At 41.2% G+C, this 13,467-nt stretch overlaps 1 protein-coding gene across 1 annotated transcript in view; it reads left to right on the top strand.

Moving 5' to 3' along the window:
• Positions 1-13,467, top strand: part of GLI3 (GLI family zinc finger 3) — a 290,930-nt gene that overhangs the window by 265,717 nt on the left and 11,746 nt on the right. The window contains exons 11-12 of the mRNA XM_054564330.1: positions 10,294-10,443; positions 11,578-11,742. Of these exons, the coding sequence (XP_054420305.1) occupies positions 10,294-10,443; positions 11,578-11,742 (315 nt within the window). The remainder of the gene's footprint in view (positions 1-10,293; positions 10,444-11,577; positions 11,743-13,467) is intronic.

Below are 13,467 nucleotides of genomic sequence, written 5' to 3'. Positions count from 1 at the left end.
TCTTCTCTTATCTCATTATTGACCCATTCATTGTTTAATAGTCTACTGTTGAGTCTCCATGAGTTTGCAAGTTTCTGAAGTTTCTCTTTGAGGTTGATTTCCAGTTTCAAGCCCTTGCGGTCTGAGAAATTTTGGTATTATTTCAATTTTCCTGAATTTGCTGAGGTTTGCTTTGTGTCCTATCATGTGGTCTATCTTTGAAAAACTGCCATGAGCATTTGAGAAGAATGTGTATTTTTCTTCTTTGGGATGTACGGTTCTATATATGTCAGTTAAGTCTATTTGATTCAGTTCATCATTCAGCTGCACACTATCTTTATTATGTTTTGTTTACAAGATCTGTCCATTTTTAACAGTGGGGTGTTGAAATCCCCTACTATCAGTGTGTTGCTGTCTATATCTTTTTTGAAGTCATCCAACAATTTCCTTATATACTTGGGGGCTCCTATATTGGGAGCATAAAAGTTTACAATATTTATGTCTTCTTCATAGAGTCTTCTTTTAAGTATTATAAAGTGCCCCTCTGGGTCTCTCTTTATGGCCTTTGTTTTGAAATCTACTTTGTCTGATACAAGTATGGCAACCCCAGCCTTTTTCTCTTGCCCATTTACTTGGTATATTTTTTTTTCCATCCCTTTACTTTCAGTCTGTGTAGGTCTTTGGCTCTGAGGTGGGTCTCTTGCAGGCAGCATATGTGTGGCTCATGTTTTCTTACCCATTCAGCTACCCTGTCTCTTGATTGGGGCATTTAGTGCATTCACATTGAGAGATATTACTGATAGAAACTTACTCATCTTTGCTCTTTGTACCTGTGTTCGTCTCTCATTCTTTTCCTTCATCTTCTTAAACCAGTCCTCTTAGCATATCTTGGAGTGCTGGTTTGGTAGAGATGTATTCTTCTAGTCTTTTGTCTGGGAAACTTCTTATTTCCCCTTGCATTTTAATTGAGAGCCTTGCTGGGTAGAGCAACCTTGGTTGTAGACCCTTGCTTTTCATGACTTGGAATGTTTGTTGCCATTCCCTTGCGGCTTGTGGTGTTTCTGTTGAGAAGTCAGCTCCTAGGCGTATCGGGGCCCCCTTGTATGTTACTTTCTCCTTCTCCCTTGCTCCCTTTAGGATTCTCTCTTTGTCTTTGATAGTTGCCATTTTAATGATGATGTGTCTTGGAGTGGACCTCCTTGAGACCCTCTTGAGCGGGGTCCTCTGTGCCTCCTGGATCCCTGAGACCCTTTCTTTCCTCAGATTAGGGAAATTTTCCGTCATCACTTTTTCGAGGAGGTTCTCTATCCCTTGCTCCTCTTCTTCTCCTTCTGGTATCCCTAGTATACGGATATTATTGCGTTTCAAGTTGTCCTGCATTTCCCTAAATGCCTCTTCGTTCCTTTTGAGTCTTTTTTCCATTTCTTGTTCTTTCCGGGAGCTTTTATGTACCTTATCCTCCATCTCACTGATTCGATTCTCAGCTTCATCCAGCCTGCCTTTGATTCCTTCTACTGTGTTCTTCAATTCAGAAATGATATTCTTCATATCCTCTTGGGTCTTCTTGATAGTTTCTATGTCCTTTTCCAGGTTGCTATAGTTTGCTGTAAGATCCTGATAGTTTCTCTGCAGTTTCTCATAGTTTTCTTTGAGCTGGCTGAGCTCCTTGAGCTTCCTTAGAACCGTTGTTTTGAATTCAATATCTGATAGTTCCCTTGCCTCTGTTTCATTTAGCTCTCTCTGTGGGGAGTCCCCTTTTCCACTCATTTGGGGGCAACTTCTTTTTTTCCCATTTTTGTGAGAATCTGTTAAGTAATTTGTTTATTTATTAACTTATTTTTGCTTCTGCTTCAATTGGGCCCTCTAGATTTCTTGACTTTGTAGATTAAACTTCTATGGTAGTAGGCGGGTCTTTTATTTATTTATTTGTTTGTTTGTTGGTTGGTTGGTTTGTTTGTTTTCCCGTTTACTTTTCTTTCTGGGCCTGCCTCTGATGATGTCAGCTGTTTACCTTATATGACCTTGTGTTGTTTGTTTGAGCCTTCCAGGAGTCTCCTATCTGTGTCTGACTCCTGCTTTGGGCAGCAGTGTGACCCCTTCAGCCAGGGATCCACTATTTCTTCCGACCATTCTGCACTCGCAGGCTCGCGCAGGTAGATTTACACGTGTCTTCCCCATCTGCGCACTCCCTCACAGGCTCCATGGGTGCCAACCTGTGGGAGGCCTTGCCAGCCCGCGCCGGTCCACACACATGGTCGCCAACCCTCGCCGGCCACTCAGCGCAAGTGTGCGCGCCCACACTGGGTGGTTTGTGGCTGTCTATTGTGTCCTTTTCCCCTTTTGGCTCTTTGGGGTTGTGGCCTCTTCCCGCACAATGGAGACTATGGACAGGAGAAGGAGTCAGGATTCCCGGGTTCTCCCTCCCATTCTTTCCCCAACCCCTCTGTCTCCAGTCTTTCCTCAGGGGTCTCTGGGCAGTTCTGTGACCCCTTTGGCCAAGGATCCACTATTTGTGCGAACTGCGTTTCAATCAGGGGCAGTCTCGTTCATGCGCGCCCCGCTTCTGCCTCTTTGGGTGCACGCCTTGCCTGCCCAAAATGGAGACTAGGGAACGGGGAGGGAGTCGGGACTCCCCGGTTCCTCCTCCCGTTCTTTCCCCAACGCCTCTGTCTCCAGTCTCTCCTCAAGGCTCTCAATGCAGCTGTGTGACCCCTTTGGCCAGAGATCCTCTATTTCTTCCAGCCAGTCTGCACTTAGCCCCCCAGCTCACATCCATGCAGGGTGTGTGCGGAGCACACAGAAGGCAGGTTAATTGATTCCCTTATACCTGAGGAAGATGGTAGCTGCAGAGTGGGGGTTGCATTATCACCGGGGTTCCACCTATTTCTTCTTAAGAAGCATATTTTTATCTCACCCCAATTCTTAATATTTACAAGTTAGAAATAGGTAAATTTTTTATTTTTGTGAAGATAATGCAATTTTGCACCCAAAATCTTCAGTCTGTTTTCTGTCTAATTTTATAGTTGTATCAGAAAACTGAAAGAAACTTAGATATTTTTGTGCAGTGGTGTGAACTGAAACACTTGTTTATTGAAGTCTGCAGCATCAGTGAAGATCCCTCTCACAGCAAGCTGTTACAGCTTCTTAAGTAGTCTTAGGAAGATTGATGGCTGCCACTAAAAACGATTTAATTATTGTATTTATCTAAAATTAAAGTTCATATTGAGATATTGGGCCTATTTCAGCCCTGATAGTCTCTGATTCCTGCTTTTTTCTGCTTCTGCTTACTGAAGCCTTTAGGAATCCAATCACAGCCTGTCTCCAATAGAATCCATGTAGTGACGGTTGTAAAACTTCAAAAATGGTACATGTATCAAATAACAGATAAAACAAGAAGGTATATGCCTCATTTCAGATGGAAAGTTTTAAGGCAAAGCATTTCAAATCTTTCTCTCAAATTTGTAATATAAATTAAATTTTAATTGATTCCAAATTATTTTTCTTTCTCCTTTTCAGAAATACCTCTAGACTACTAAGTGAAGAGATAGTAATAGATTTATGGAGAGGAGAAGCAAATTCAAACTTGAGCTTCCTTAAAATTTTTTACTGGTTTATCTCCCATCCTGTGTCAAAATAGAAGGTTTTCTTAATATATTCCTCAGGAAATCCTTAGAAGTTTCAAATTATTGAATTCTATTAAACATAAATTAACTCATTTCACTTATGAGCTAACCTGGTCGCAATGTGAAGAGATTTGTAAATTATCAAACATTTCTATTTTGATATTCTGAGAAGGAAATGTGTCAGTTTTATATTTTCCTTTTTTAAATAAATCGTGGCATCAGATAGTGCCGTGTTAGTGGGTCACAATACCGAGAAATGTAACAAAGGGATAAATCAGAAATAAAAACTGAGTGTCCAACAGCAGCCCTAGGCTTCAGCGAACCTGCAAGCCCATATGCAGTTCTATTGTCTTAGGTATTCATATTTGAAATACACCACTTTCCAAGTCTTTATTTTCTTTTCTCCTAAAGCAGTAATATTGTGTGTATGTGGGTGCTTGTGTGTGTACATGTGTACATGGTGTTTGCCTGTGGAGAGAGATTATATTTACTTGTGCGCTATTTATGCTGTTTCCTTTTACATGTTCCTTTCCCTGTGAAAAATTTGGCAACATACTTTGTAGAAACTTCAAATTTGTGAAAGTGTTTAGTAAAAATCAATTTGACTGTAGATACAGAAAGACTAGTGTATAAGGTATATATACTCAGGGAGCCATGTGGAAACTAAATTTGTGTTTTCTGTCCTCAGTGTTTTTGGATGTGCTCAACAGTAGTATTTTCATTTCAAGAGTGGATGGAATTTACCTTCTTGATGTTAAGGCGCTGGGTAATTTAAAGAGTGAACCACTTAAAACAGCAAGGCATTTGTTGATTAGCGTATCACCTGGCTGAATGAGGTTAAGTAGGGATGTATAAATCCTCCACACATTTCTTCGAGCCATGTTGCTCCTTTTCCTCTGAGGCCGTCACCTTAAATGGGGGATGCTTACCCATCTAGAAAACTGTGCTTTCTGATTGGGAATTGGTGGGGAATCCAGGGAAGGAGAGGGAGACAAAAGAAAACAGAAGTGTGCTTCCAAGTTTCACAACCTGCATGAACAGTAGTTGTATTTGGAGAGCTGGGAACATTTGGCGTCTATGCATTTTATCTGAAGAGTTAGGAATCAGACTGAGGAAAAATTGACAGCTCTGAACTCAGAGTGAAATAACGAGCAAGAAGAAAGGACTCTGATTAGCTCAATGAAGTCCACTGAGGGCTTCCCTTTTGCTGCTGGTGTAAGAAAGGCATCACTGTCCCATTTTCCTTTAGGTCTTTCTTCCTGCAGGACCTCAGCCTCTGTGGTTGCCCATGAGTGCCAGGCTTCCCAGAGAGAACTCCTTAAAAGAAAGAAGCACCCTCAGCTTCCTCAGTTGCCAGGCCGGTGGAGTGATTTCTCCCACCTTTCTCTGTGTTCTTTTGGTAGTGGAAGAGCCAGAAATACTGGGTCTTGCCTCATCCAGCTACAAACGTAATTGCAGTTGTGAAATCTCAATTTTGTTGGTTTGCTGTGGGTTCCTGAGTTGTTTGTTTGATTATTTATCAGCCATCAGTTTCCTAAGGCAAAGGCTTACAATCCCTATTGGAAAACTGAAGAAATGGATCCATCGGGAAGTTCAGTGGTGGGACTCAGCCTTTTCCTGAGGGATTGGCTGGTCCTGGCATCCCTGTGCTGTTTATCCAGACAGGAAGCGTTCAGAACAGTCCTGCTGAGGGAGTTGGCATACAACACCATAATTTATACCATCTATCTCTTTCTGGCTCTTGGGCCTCTGGCAAATTGCATGTCTTTGTGTTGGATTAGTTTGGAATTTAATCATGCATTTATGTTCCCTCCAATTAAATTATTTATACATTTGATTAACGTTTTCACTGCTAGAAAGTCAAATTTTCAATGCATCCTCAAATGAAAACATGCCCATTGAATTTCAGCCCAGCTTCATATGGGATCAGTCCTTCTGTTGAATATTAAGAACTTACTGCGTATTAGTCTTCTTAGCTACCTAGGATTTTGGTGAGATAAGAATGTGTGTTTTGTCCATCCAGTCCCAGGAACACGATTTAAAAAGGGGTAAGTTAGTCTGGACTAACCTGTCCCCTTGCTTCAGCTCAGGATTCTGATTATTATCCCTTCCTACTACCTTTTCTTTTCTCTGACACCAAAATGTATCTCCTTATAATTTTACTTTCTCAGGCTTGAGAACCACCGTGACTGAGAAAAGTCATGGGCTCTGCTGAACCACAAAGGAAACTTAGAAGTCATCTGGTTGAGGGTGAGCGAGCTAATGGCCTAAAGGCCGACTGCCTGTTTCTGCACAGCTCATGAGCTAAGAATGGTTTTAGTTTTAAATAATTGGGAAAAGTTTATTTTTAAAGGGTATTTTATGGCACATGAAACTTCCAGTGTCCATAGGTAAGTAGCTGTGCCTATCACTTATGTGATATCTATGGCTTCTCTCCTGAAACAGTGCCAGAAGTAAGTAGCTTCAACAGAGACCTTTTGGCCCAAAAGACCTAAACTATTTACTATTTGGCTTTGTACAGAAAAAGTTTGCTGATATCTGATCTATTTCATCACCCTAATTCAGTGATTTTCAATCTTTTTCATCTCATGGCACATATAAACTAATTACCAAAATTCTGCGGCGCACCAAAAAATGTATTTTCTTCCAATCTGACAAAAAAATAGGCATGATTTTTATTTCATTCGCACCAGATGACTATCATTGCATTGGCTGTTGTCATTTTTTAAATTTGTTAATCTAAGGGAAAGTAGTCAGTTCCCCTGACTAACTAGTCAGGTATTGCATGTTATAAAAATTTTTGCAGCACACTGGTTGAAAAATTGCTGCCCTGATTTTACAGATGAGAATTGTAAAGTCCCAAATAGGTGAATTGAACTGTCTGAACAAACATAGTTCATCAGGAATTGGTCTGGATGCCTCTTCTGTTGTCCACCATGCTCTTCCCATTGTAATAGAAGGTCTGCCCTGACTTGAACCCATGTGAGCACTGACTGCAGAGGCCAAAGCAGCTTTGTGTAAAGTCTATGATCTCTTAGAATTTTAATTTTCACATAAAATCCAGCTCCAGGAAATGTTTCAAGCTTAAAACACATTTGAACAACCTAAACAGATAGAAGGATGTCTCTATATTTCTTTATAGTAATTGATTTTGTCCTTTGGTCAATGTTTGGACTGTAAAGACAAACAAAGTGGACCTGGTCCCTGCTGCCAATGTCATAGAAAACCTCAAGAAAATGCACTTGTAATCTCCATCCAAGTTGGCACTCATGCAGTTTCAGAAAATTACGAAGAGCATGTTAGAGGAACACAGGGCTCCTTTAAGGGGGCTGAAAGGGAAAATTCCCAAGATGCTAATCTTTATGAAAGTAAGGTTGCCTCCACTATCCAGTGCAGGTCCTTCCCCATCACAGTCATATGGAGACAACACTGTAAGTTGTGTTTGCTGATTGACATGGGATTCCCATTACAGGAATTTTCAGGCATTGTTTCAGCTTAGTAGCAGATTCCCAACACCCTTGTAAACACATTGTACAACCTCTCCGTTGTCACCTGTAGTTACTAAAGCCCATCCAGTTTAGCCTTCCAACCTCAGGCCCCTGCTTCAGAGATTTCCGTCCCTTTACAGACCAGACATACACTCCAGGAGCTGGGGGTGTTTGTTTCTGCTCTGTCCCCCACCTTTTCCCTCTCCTTATGGAGTCTAGGTCCTCCAGCATGTTGGAGAGAATAGACAAGAGCCTCTTGCTTCACTGGCCACTGTTGGTGCCTCTCCTGCTGGTCACCCAGTTCCCCTGAGTAATGTCAGTTAACCTTGATATCCTCTAACTCCAGAGCAGGCATCCAGGTGTTGGCTTTCTGGTGGAGTGTATGCAAGTTCTCTCCAGGGACACATCCTGCAGTCTAGCTGCTGGAGACGTGACCCTACAAGCTGCATTTTAAGTGGGCCAAGCTTGGCTACCACAGTGGTATCTGCCAGGCCTCTGGAAGCCCAAGCCACATACTGAACCAAGCAGTGACAGTGCTGGAGCCTCCTGCGTCTGCATGGCCCATCCTCTTCTCCCGTGCATTCTTCACCTGGGTCCTCAAAGACACCAAGTTCTGTCCTTCTGCAGGTGCTTCTGTTTCATCTTGCTGCACTGGTGTCCTGTCTCCCTACTCCCATTTATCCCTGCACCCCTGGCGAGTCTGCACTCATCCTTCCAGCTTGACTTAAAATGCCAATTCCTTGGAGAAGCTGACCCTAATGCTCCACATTGGGATCCTCTGTGAATTGTGTAAAGCCTTATTTCCCTTCATGACACTGATCATAATTCTAATTGTGTAGTACCTTAGACCATCATCTGTTTCCTTTATTAGACTGTAATTTCTTTAAGGCAGGACTCATGTCTGTCTGATACCCCAGCACTAGGTGTGGTGTGGAGTTGCAGTCTATACAAACATATAAATATGTGAGGCTAATGGCAGTCACATTGTAATCCTTGTATTCTACTCAGCAAAATAGGTTCACATTTGGATATCTTTCAAATTCTTTTAAATTCTTGATAGTATGTTATTTTAAAGTAGTGTAATACCTTATATTAAAATCTTATTGTATGGGTACTAAGTAAACTGAAATTGAAAATATAAGCAAGAGCATCAAGTATAATTTGTGCAGTGAAAGTTTAGTTTGTTGCATGAGTCAAATCAATTCACCAAATATTTACTGAGGCCCTACCAAGTACCAGGCACACTTGTCAACTGCTGAGAATTTGAAACTAAAAGACATGGGTCCTGGCCTCAAGAAGTTGGCTCACCCCAAATTCTAACTTATTTTTCCATTTTTAACTTTGCTTCCCTCCTCCCTTTTTCTTTCCTTTTCCTTTCATATATCAGTTCAAGGAGCTTTATGTCCTGTAACTTGGTAAACAATTGAATCAAGAGCAATTTTTATGGAATGATTTTTGTATGATCATTAATTTTTTTCTCCCTGGAAAGGAGAATTCATAGAACCCCTCTGTATTACGTGGGCTTAAAAGCTGGACATTAGCACACATGTGGGATAACCCTGGTGATATGAATGGACTGCAAAAGTGCAACTGAAACATAAATTTGAAGATTGCACGTTGTTTTCTGTCCAGCATATCTGTTATCTTCATGTACTTATGTGCACCAGCGTAACTTTTAACAAATACTGATACTTGGGTCAGTTCACTTTTTTTAGGAAACCCACACCTGTTTGCCCTCGGGTTGCTACACTGTTGTGAACCTGAGTGATTCTGAGTGGTTTCCTTGTTGTCTTCAGATCTTTTGAAAGGATCCTGGCTCTCTCCTTGTGCACTGCACTGTATTACCCACTTCTGTTCCCCATGCTTTCTGGAAGCTTCTTGAGGAGAGGAGAATCAATAGTTAATTGCTTTCCTCTGCCCACATTCAGTTTTCAACTCCAGAGACAGCCCAGCAAACTTCATTGTCTCCCTGCAGCAGTCAGCCGCCTACTGGAGTAACTGGGAAAGGCAGGTTGTGATGGCAGAATCATAGACTCAGGCCCAGATAGACCACTCACTGAGGCTGCAGAGCCTGGGCAGGAAAGTAATTAAATGTTCTGTCACCACTATGCAGCTCATGGGACCTAAGGGGAGATTTCTCTTATTGCACAAAATTTTTAGTAGTGTATTTTTATGTATGTTTGAGGAAGTGTTTGAAAAAAAACCTAACATTAAGGCAAATAAAAATGTGGGGTGACCAGAGAATAAAATCAACAAGATCAACTAAGTATACAAATTTCCCCAGTAATTCATAATTGGACATTTCAATTATACTGAAATTAACTTATATTTGATCCAAATTAAGAACCTTCTCTTCCTCTGGTGCTGCTGCCAGTTTCTTGTGTCTTCCAGTTGTAGGGCACATAATGTATAAATCCAAGGAACTCTACCCAAAAAAAGGATTCTAAAACTTTGAATTGTTGAGGAGTTTAGGGAAGTTCATCTTTATTTTAAAAACCAAATTAATAGAACTATAGGACTGGTAAGAACCTTAGAACTAGGTAATCCATTTCTTTATTTTTTACATGAAGACAAACAAGATCCTGAGAGACTAAGCATTTTGTTGACGATCACCTCGTTCGCATCTCCAATATCTAAGTTCATAGTTCATTTCTCTGAATCTCTTCAAGAATAAATTCCACTAGTTGTAAATAAAGTGTGGTTTGAAGAAGTGCTTTGTTCAGGTTTTTTGGGGGAGAGGGTCTCCTTCTTACAGAATTGTATATGTGTGCGCACATTGTGGGTGTGTTCTTTTTCTGCAGTTAGCTGTGGCTCTAACTCAAGGCCTAGAATGCATGAGAGCTGGAGAACACCGCTATGGGCGTTTAGCCTTGGCCTACTTGGCAGATGAGAAATAACAGAGGCCCAGAGAAGACATGTGTGGCTCACCCTGTTTCACAACTCCACTCTTCAGATGCTCTATGCAGTACTTTCTCTGGGACATCAGGCTTCCTCCAAATAGTGTCACTTCTGTTAGTTAGGAAGTATACATACACAGTAAGAGCAAATTTACGTAAGAAATATACTAACCAGAACAAAATAGTCTGTAATATAGTAAAAGTATCATGTAATCTTTAAGGCCTTTTTCACATTCCCATTTTTTGCCTTTAGAAATTAGTAATTTATTGTTATTTAATTTCTCTCATTTTTTTTTCAAAACACAGCATATAAATAATGACCATATTCATGGAGAAAAGAAGGAATTTGTGTGCCGGTGGCTAGATTGCTCAAGAGAGCAGAAACCCTTCAAAGCCCAGTATATGCTGGTAGTGCATATGAGAAGACACACGGGAGAGAAACCTCACAAATGCACTGTGAGTATACAGGTGGCTCAGGCTGTCAACATGGAGGTCACCTCATACCTGTGGGTGTTAGGATTCACATGGGTCCTTTGTCATATTCTCAGGGTTATGTGTGATGACTCCAGCTTAGGGGTGGCGTGGCTGGGTGATAGGTGCTATCTGTGAAAATATGAGGGTTTGTGGGATGAGTTTCTGAAATGGAATGGAAGCGAGAAATGGAGAAAGAATGCTGACAGCTATACTTTGGGGGATGATGGACATGTTCTAGACCTGCACTGTCCAACATGGTAGCCACAAGCCACATGCACCTCTTGAGCACTTTTGAAATGTGGCTAGAGTAACCAGGAAACTAATTTTTTAATTTAATTTATTTTTAGAAAATTTAAATACAAATAATCCATGTGGCTAACAGGTACCACAATGGACAGCACAGCTCTGCAGAGTGGGACATGGGCAGGCTGAGGGCAGGACACGCTGTCTGGCACTGGGAATGAGCATACAGCCACTGTGCCTACCCCAATGCTAATGTCCATTTTGTCAGAGGACTTGGAGGGTACAGGCAGATGCCAGCTTCAACCTAAAAAGCTTATGTTGACTTTAAAAAAATATATAACCTGTATGATTTAGGGTTTTTTCTTGCCCTCCCAGTCTGTTCTCATGTCCTGGTATAGACCTACCCACAGGCAGGCTGGAACTCCTAGGAGGCTAAGCCTTCTTTCACTAAGGTGCATGCCAGTCACACTGGACACTGTTCAGTCCCAGTACTTTACATGTTAAAGGCCCTTTATAAATGTGATCAAATTCCATGCCTTTTTATGGACACAAAACCATATAATGAATTTTGCGCTGAATCTGAAATCAGTGGGAATTCGAGGAGATCAATGAAAGATAATGAAAACTATTGTCCACACTGAGTGGTCTCTTAAGGAAAAAACCTCCTGGACTTTTACTAGCACTGCAGATGCTTTCTCTTGAACTGCACTGAGCCCCAACTGAATCTGAATAAATGCAGAATTTAGTGGACTTTGTTCCTTGGTTTTGAAAAGCAGCTGACCCTCATAATGTCAGTCTTCCATCAACTTTGAGGTAATGTTAAGCATAAGCTGTTATTGTGTGAAATAATCCAGACTTACCTGTTGTCTTCAGTTTGAAGGTTGCACAAAGGCGTACTCGAGATTAGAAAACTTGAAAACACACTTGAGATCTCACACTGGAGAGAAACCGTATGTCTGTGAGCATGAAGGTTGCAACAAGGCTTTCTCAAATGCTTCTGACCGTGCCAAGCACCAAAACAGAACACATTCCAATGAGGTAAGGCTCCCCCATGGGAGACACTTGGGGCCCAGAGGTTGTGGGTAGAAACAATGAACCTTTGTGGAGACTATGCATGGAGAGGTAAGCCTGTTCCATTCTATTTCCTCTTGACCATTCCCAGAATGAGTGAACAGTGATGCTGCAGGTGAAGGCTTGGGGCCTTTGAAGTAGGGTTGAAAACTGGGCCTGGTTTGGAGAATAATGCAGATGAAGAAGGAACTGCTTAAAACCCCTGGCAAGCAGGTTTCGCTATATTCAGAATTGCTCTCTACTGGTCAAACCATAGGAGCATTTAACTTAGAATGCTGTCCATTTGCTGGGCCTGAAATAGCATGAATCCATGAAAAAGATGACCCTGTGAGCACCAAGGAGAGATTCAAAGCAACACATTGACAGCTGGCAGCTTTCCATTGAAAGGACCACTTTCCTTTTTTTTTTTTTTATTTCATAGTTTTGTTTTTTTTTTAATTAATTTATTTACTTTTTAAATACATTTGTCTCTGCCTTCCCCCCACCTCTTTCCCTTGCCCCCTCCCACCTCCCGTCCCTCAGCTCTTCCCCTTTGGTTTTGTCCATGAGTCCTTGCTATTAGTTCCTTGACTTTCCCCTTCCCTTCCCTTTCCCTGCCCCCCCTTCCCTCTTGTCTCTGTTGATTTCTTTTCTGAAAGGACCACTTTCATTTGCTTTCTGCATGGTATCTTCAGATGTATTGCATCAAAAAAAGACTTAGAACAGCCAGCCAGCCTTGGCTAAGTATATATGATTTCTAGACATCATAAATTCTAATACATCCTGGAAGTTATTCTCAGAAACTCAGAATGGTTTCTAGCCAGTTATTTAACATATTGAGTAAAACTTCATGGTTAGTGGGTGGTCTTGTTGTGATGTTGTTATTTTTAGGTAGTTATCCCCTCAAAATTTCGGAGAAGCATTAAGAATGAAAATGATTTCAATTTTGCTTACTTTTTAATGCATGCCTGCCTGTAGACCTCCAACTTCTCTTTGAATATCTAACTCAAATTCTGTGACCTGTCCCTTGAATGAATCCAGAGACTAACAAAAGAGCCCCCACAGTTTTGGTAGAAATAGGAGAGCTAACTAGGATTTGTTAATATGAAACATAGTTCTACCCACAAAATATATCATCATCATTTTGCTTGAAATGTGAGAGAGAAGGAAAGGACCATTTTGACTTTGGCATGGCTGTTTCCTGACCTCACAAGGTGCCATCAAGCCCATTCATGATCTTCCAGCTGGACAGTTGACACAATCTGGTTAAAAACAGTTGTATGCCTTCAGCTCACTGGCCATTGACTTTAAGGTGGCAAAGATGGCCCTCAGTGAACTGAATGAGCAAAACATCTCTAATGAGGTCAACCACACTGTCTGAAAAGGATCCTGGCATAAACTCATACATGCAGGTCCACATACTCAGAGTTCTTTTGAAAAGTTCATGATAGAATAAGGAAACATCATTTGGAATCTCTTATTACTGATCAACTATTTGAGGATATTTTAGGGAAGGTGTGCATCTCCTTTTTTATGTCAAAGATGCTTTTATCATGTACAATAGTTTTGTTTTATACTGAATTTTAGGGAGTCTGGAGTACACAAATCCATAGAAATAGAAAGTAGAGTAGTGGTTGGCAGAGGCTGGGAGTGGGGATAGAAATGACTGCCAATAGGTACAGATTTCATTTTAGGATGCTGAAAATATTCTGT

The sequence above is a fragment of the Pteronotus mesoamericanus genome, unplaced genomic scaffold, assembly GCF_021234165.1.
Source record: "Pteronotus mesoamericanus isolate MK-2021 breed Mesoamerican mustached bat unplaced genomic scaffold, CSHL_Meso_final scaffold_85, whole genome shotgun sequence".
Taxonomy (NCBI): Eukaryota; Metazoa; Chordata; class Mammalia; order Chiroptera; family Mormoopidae; genus Pteronotus; species Pteronotus mesoamericanus.
This window is presented reverse-complemented; position numbering and strand designations above follow the sequence as displayed.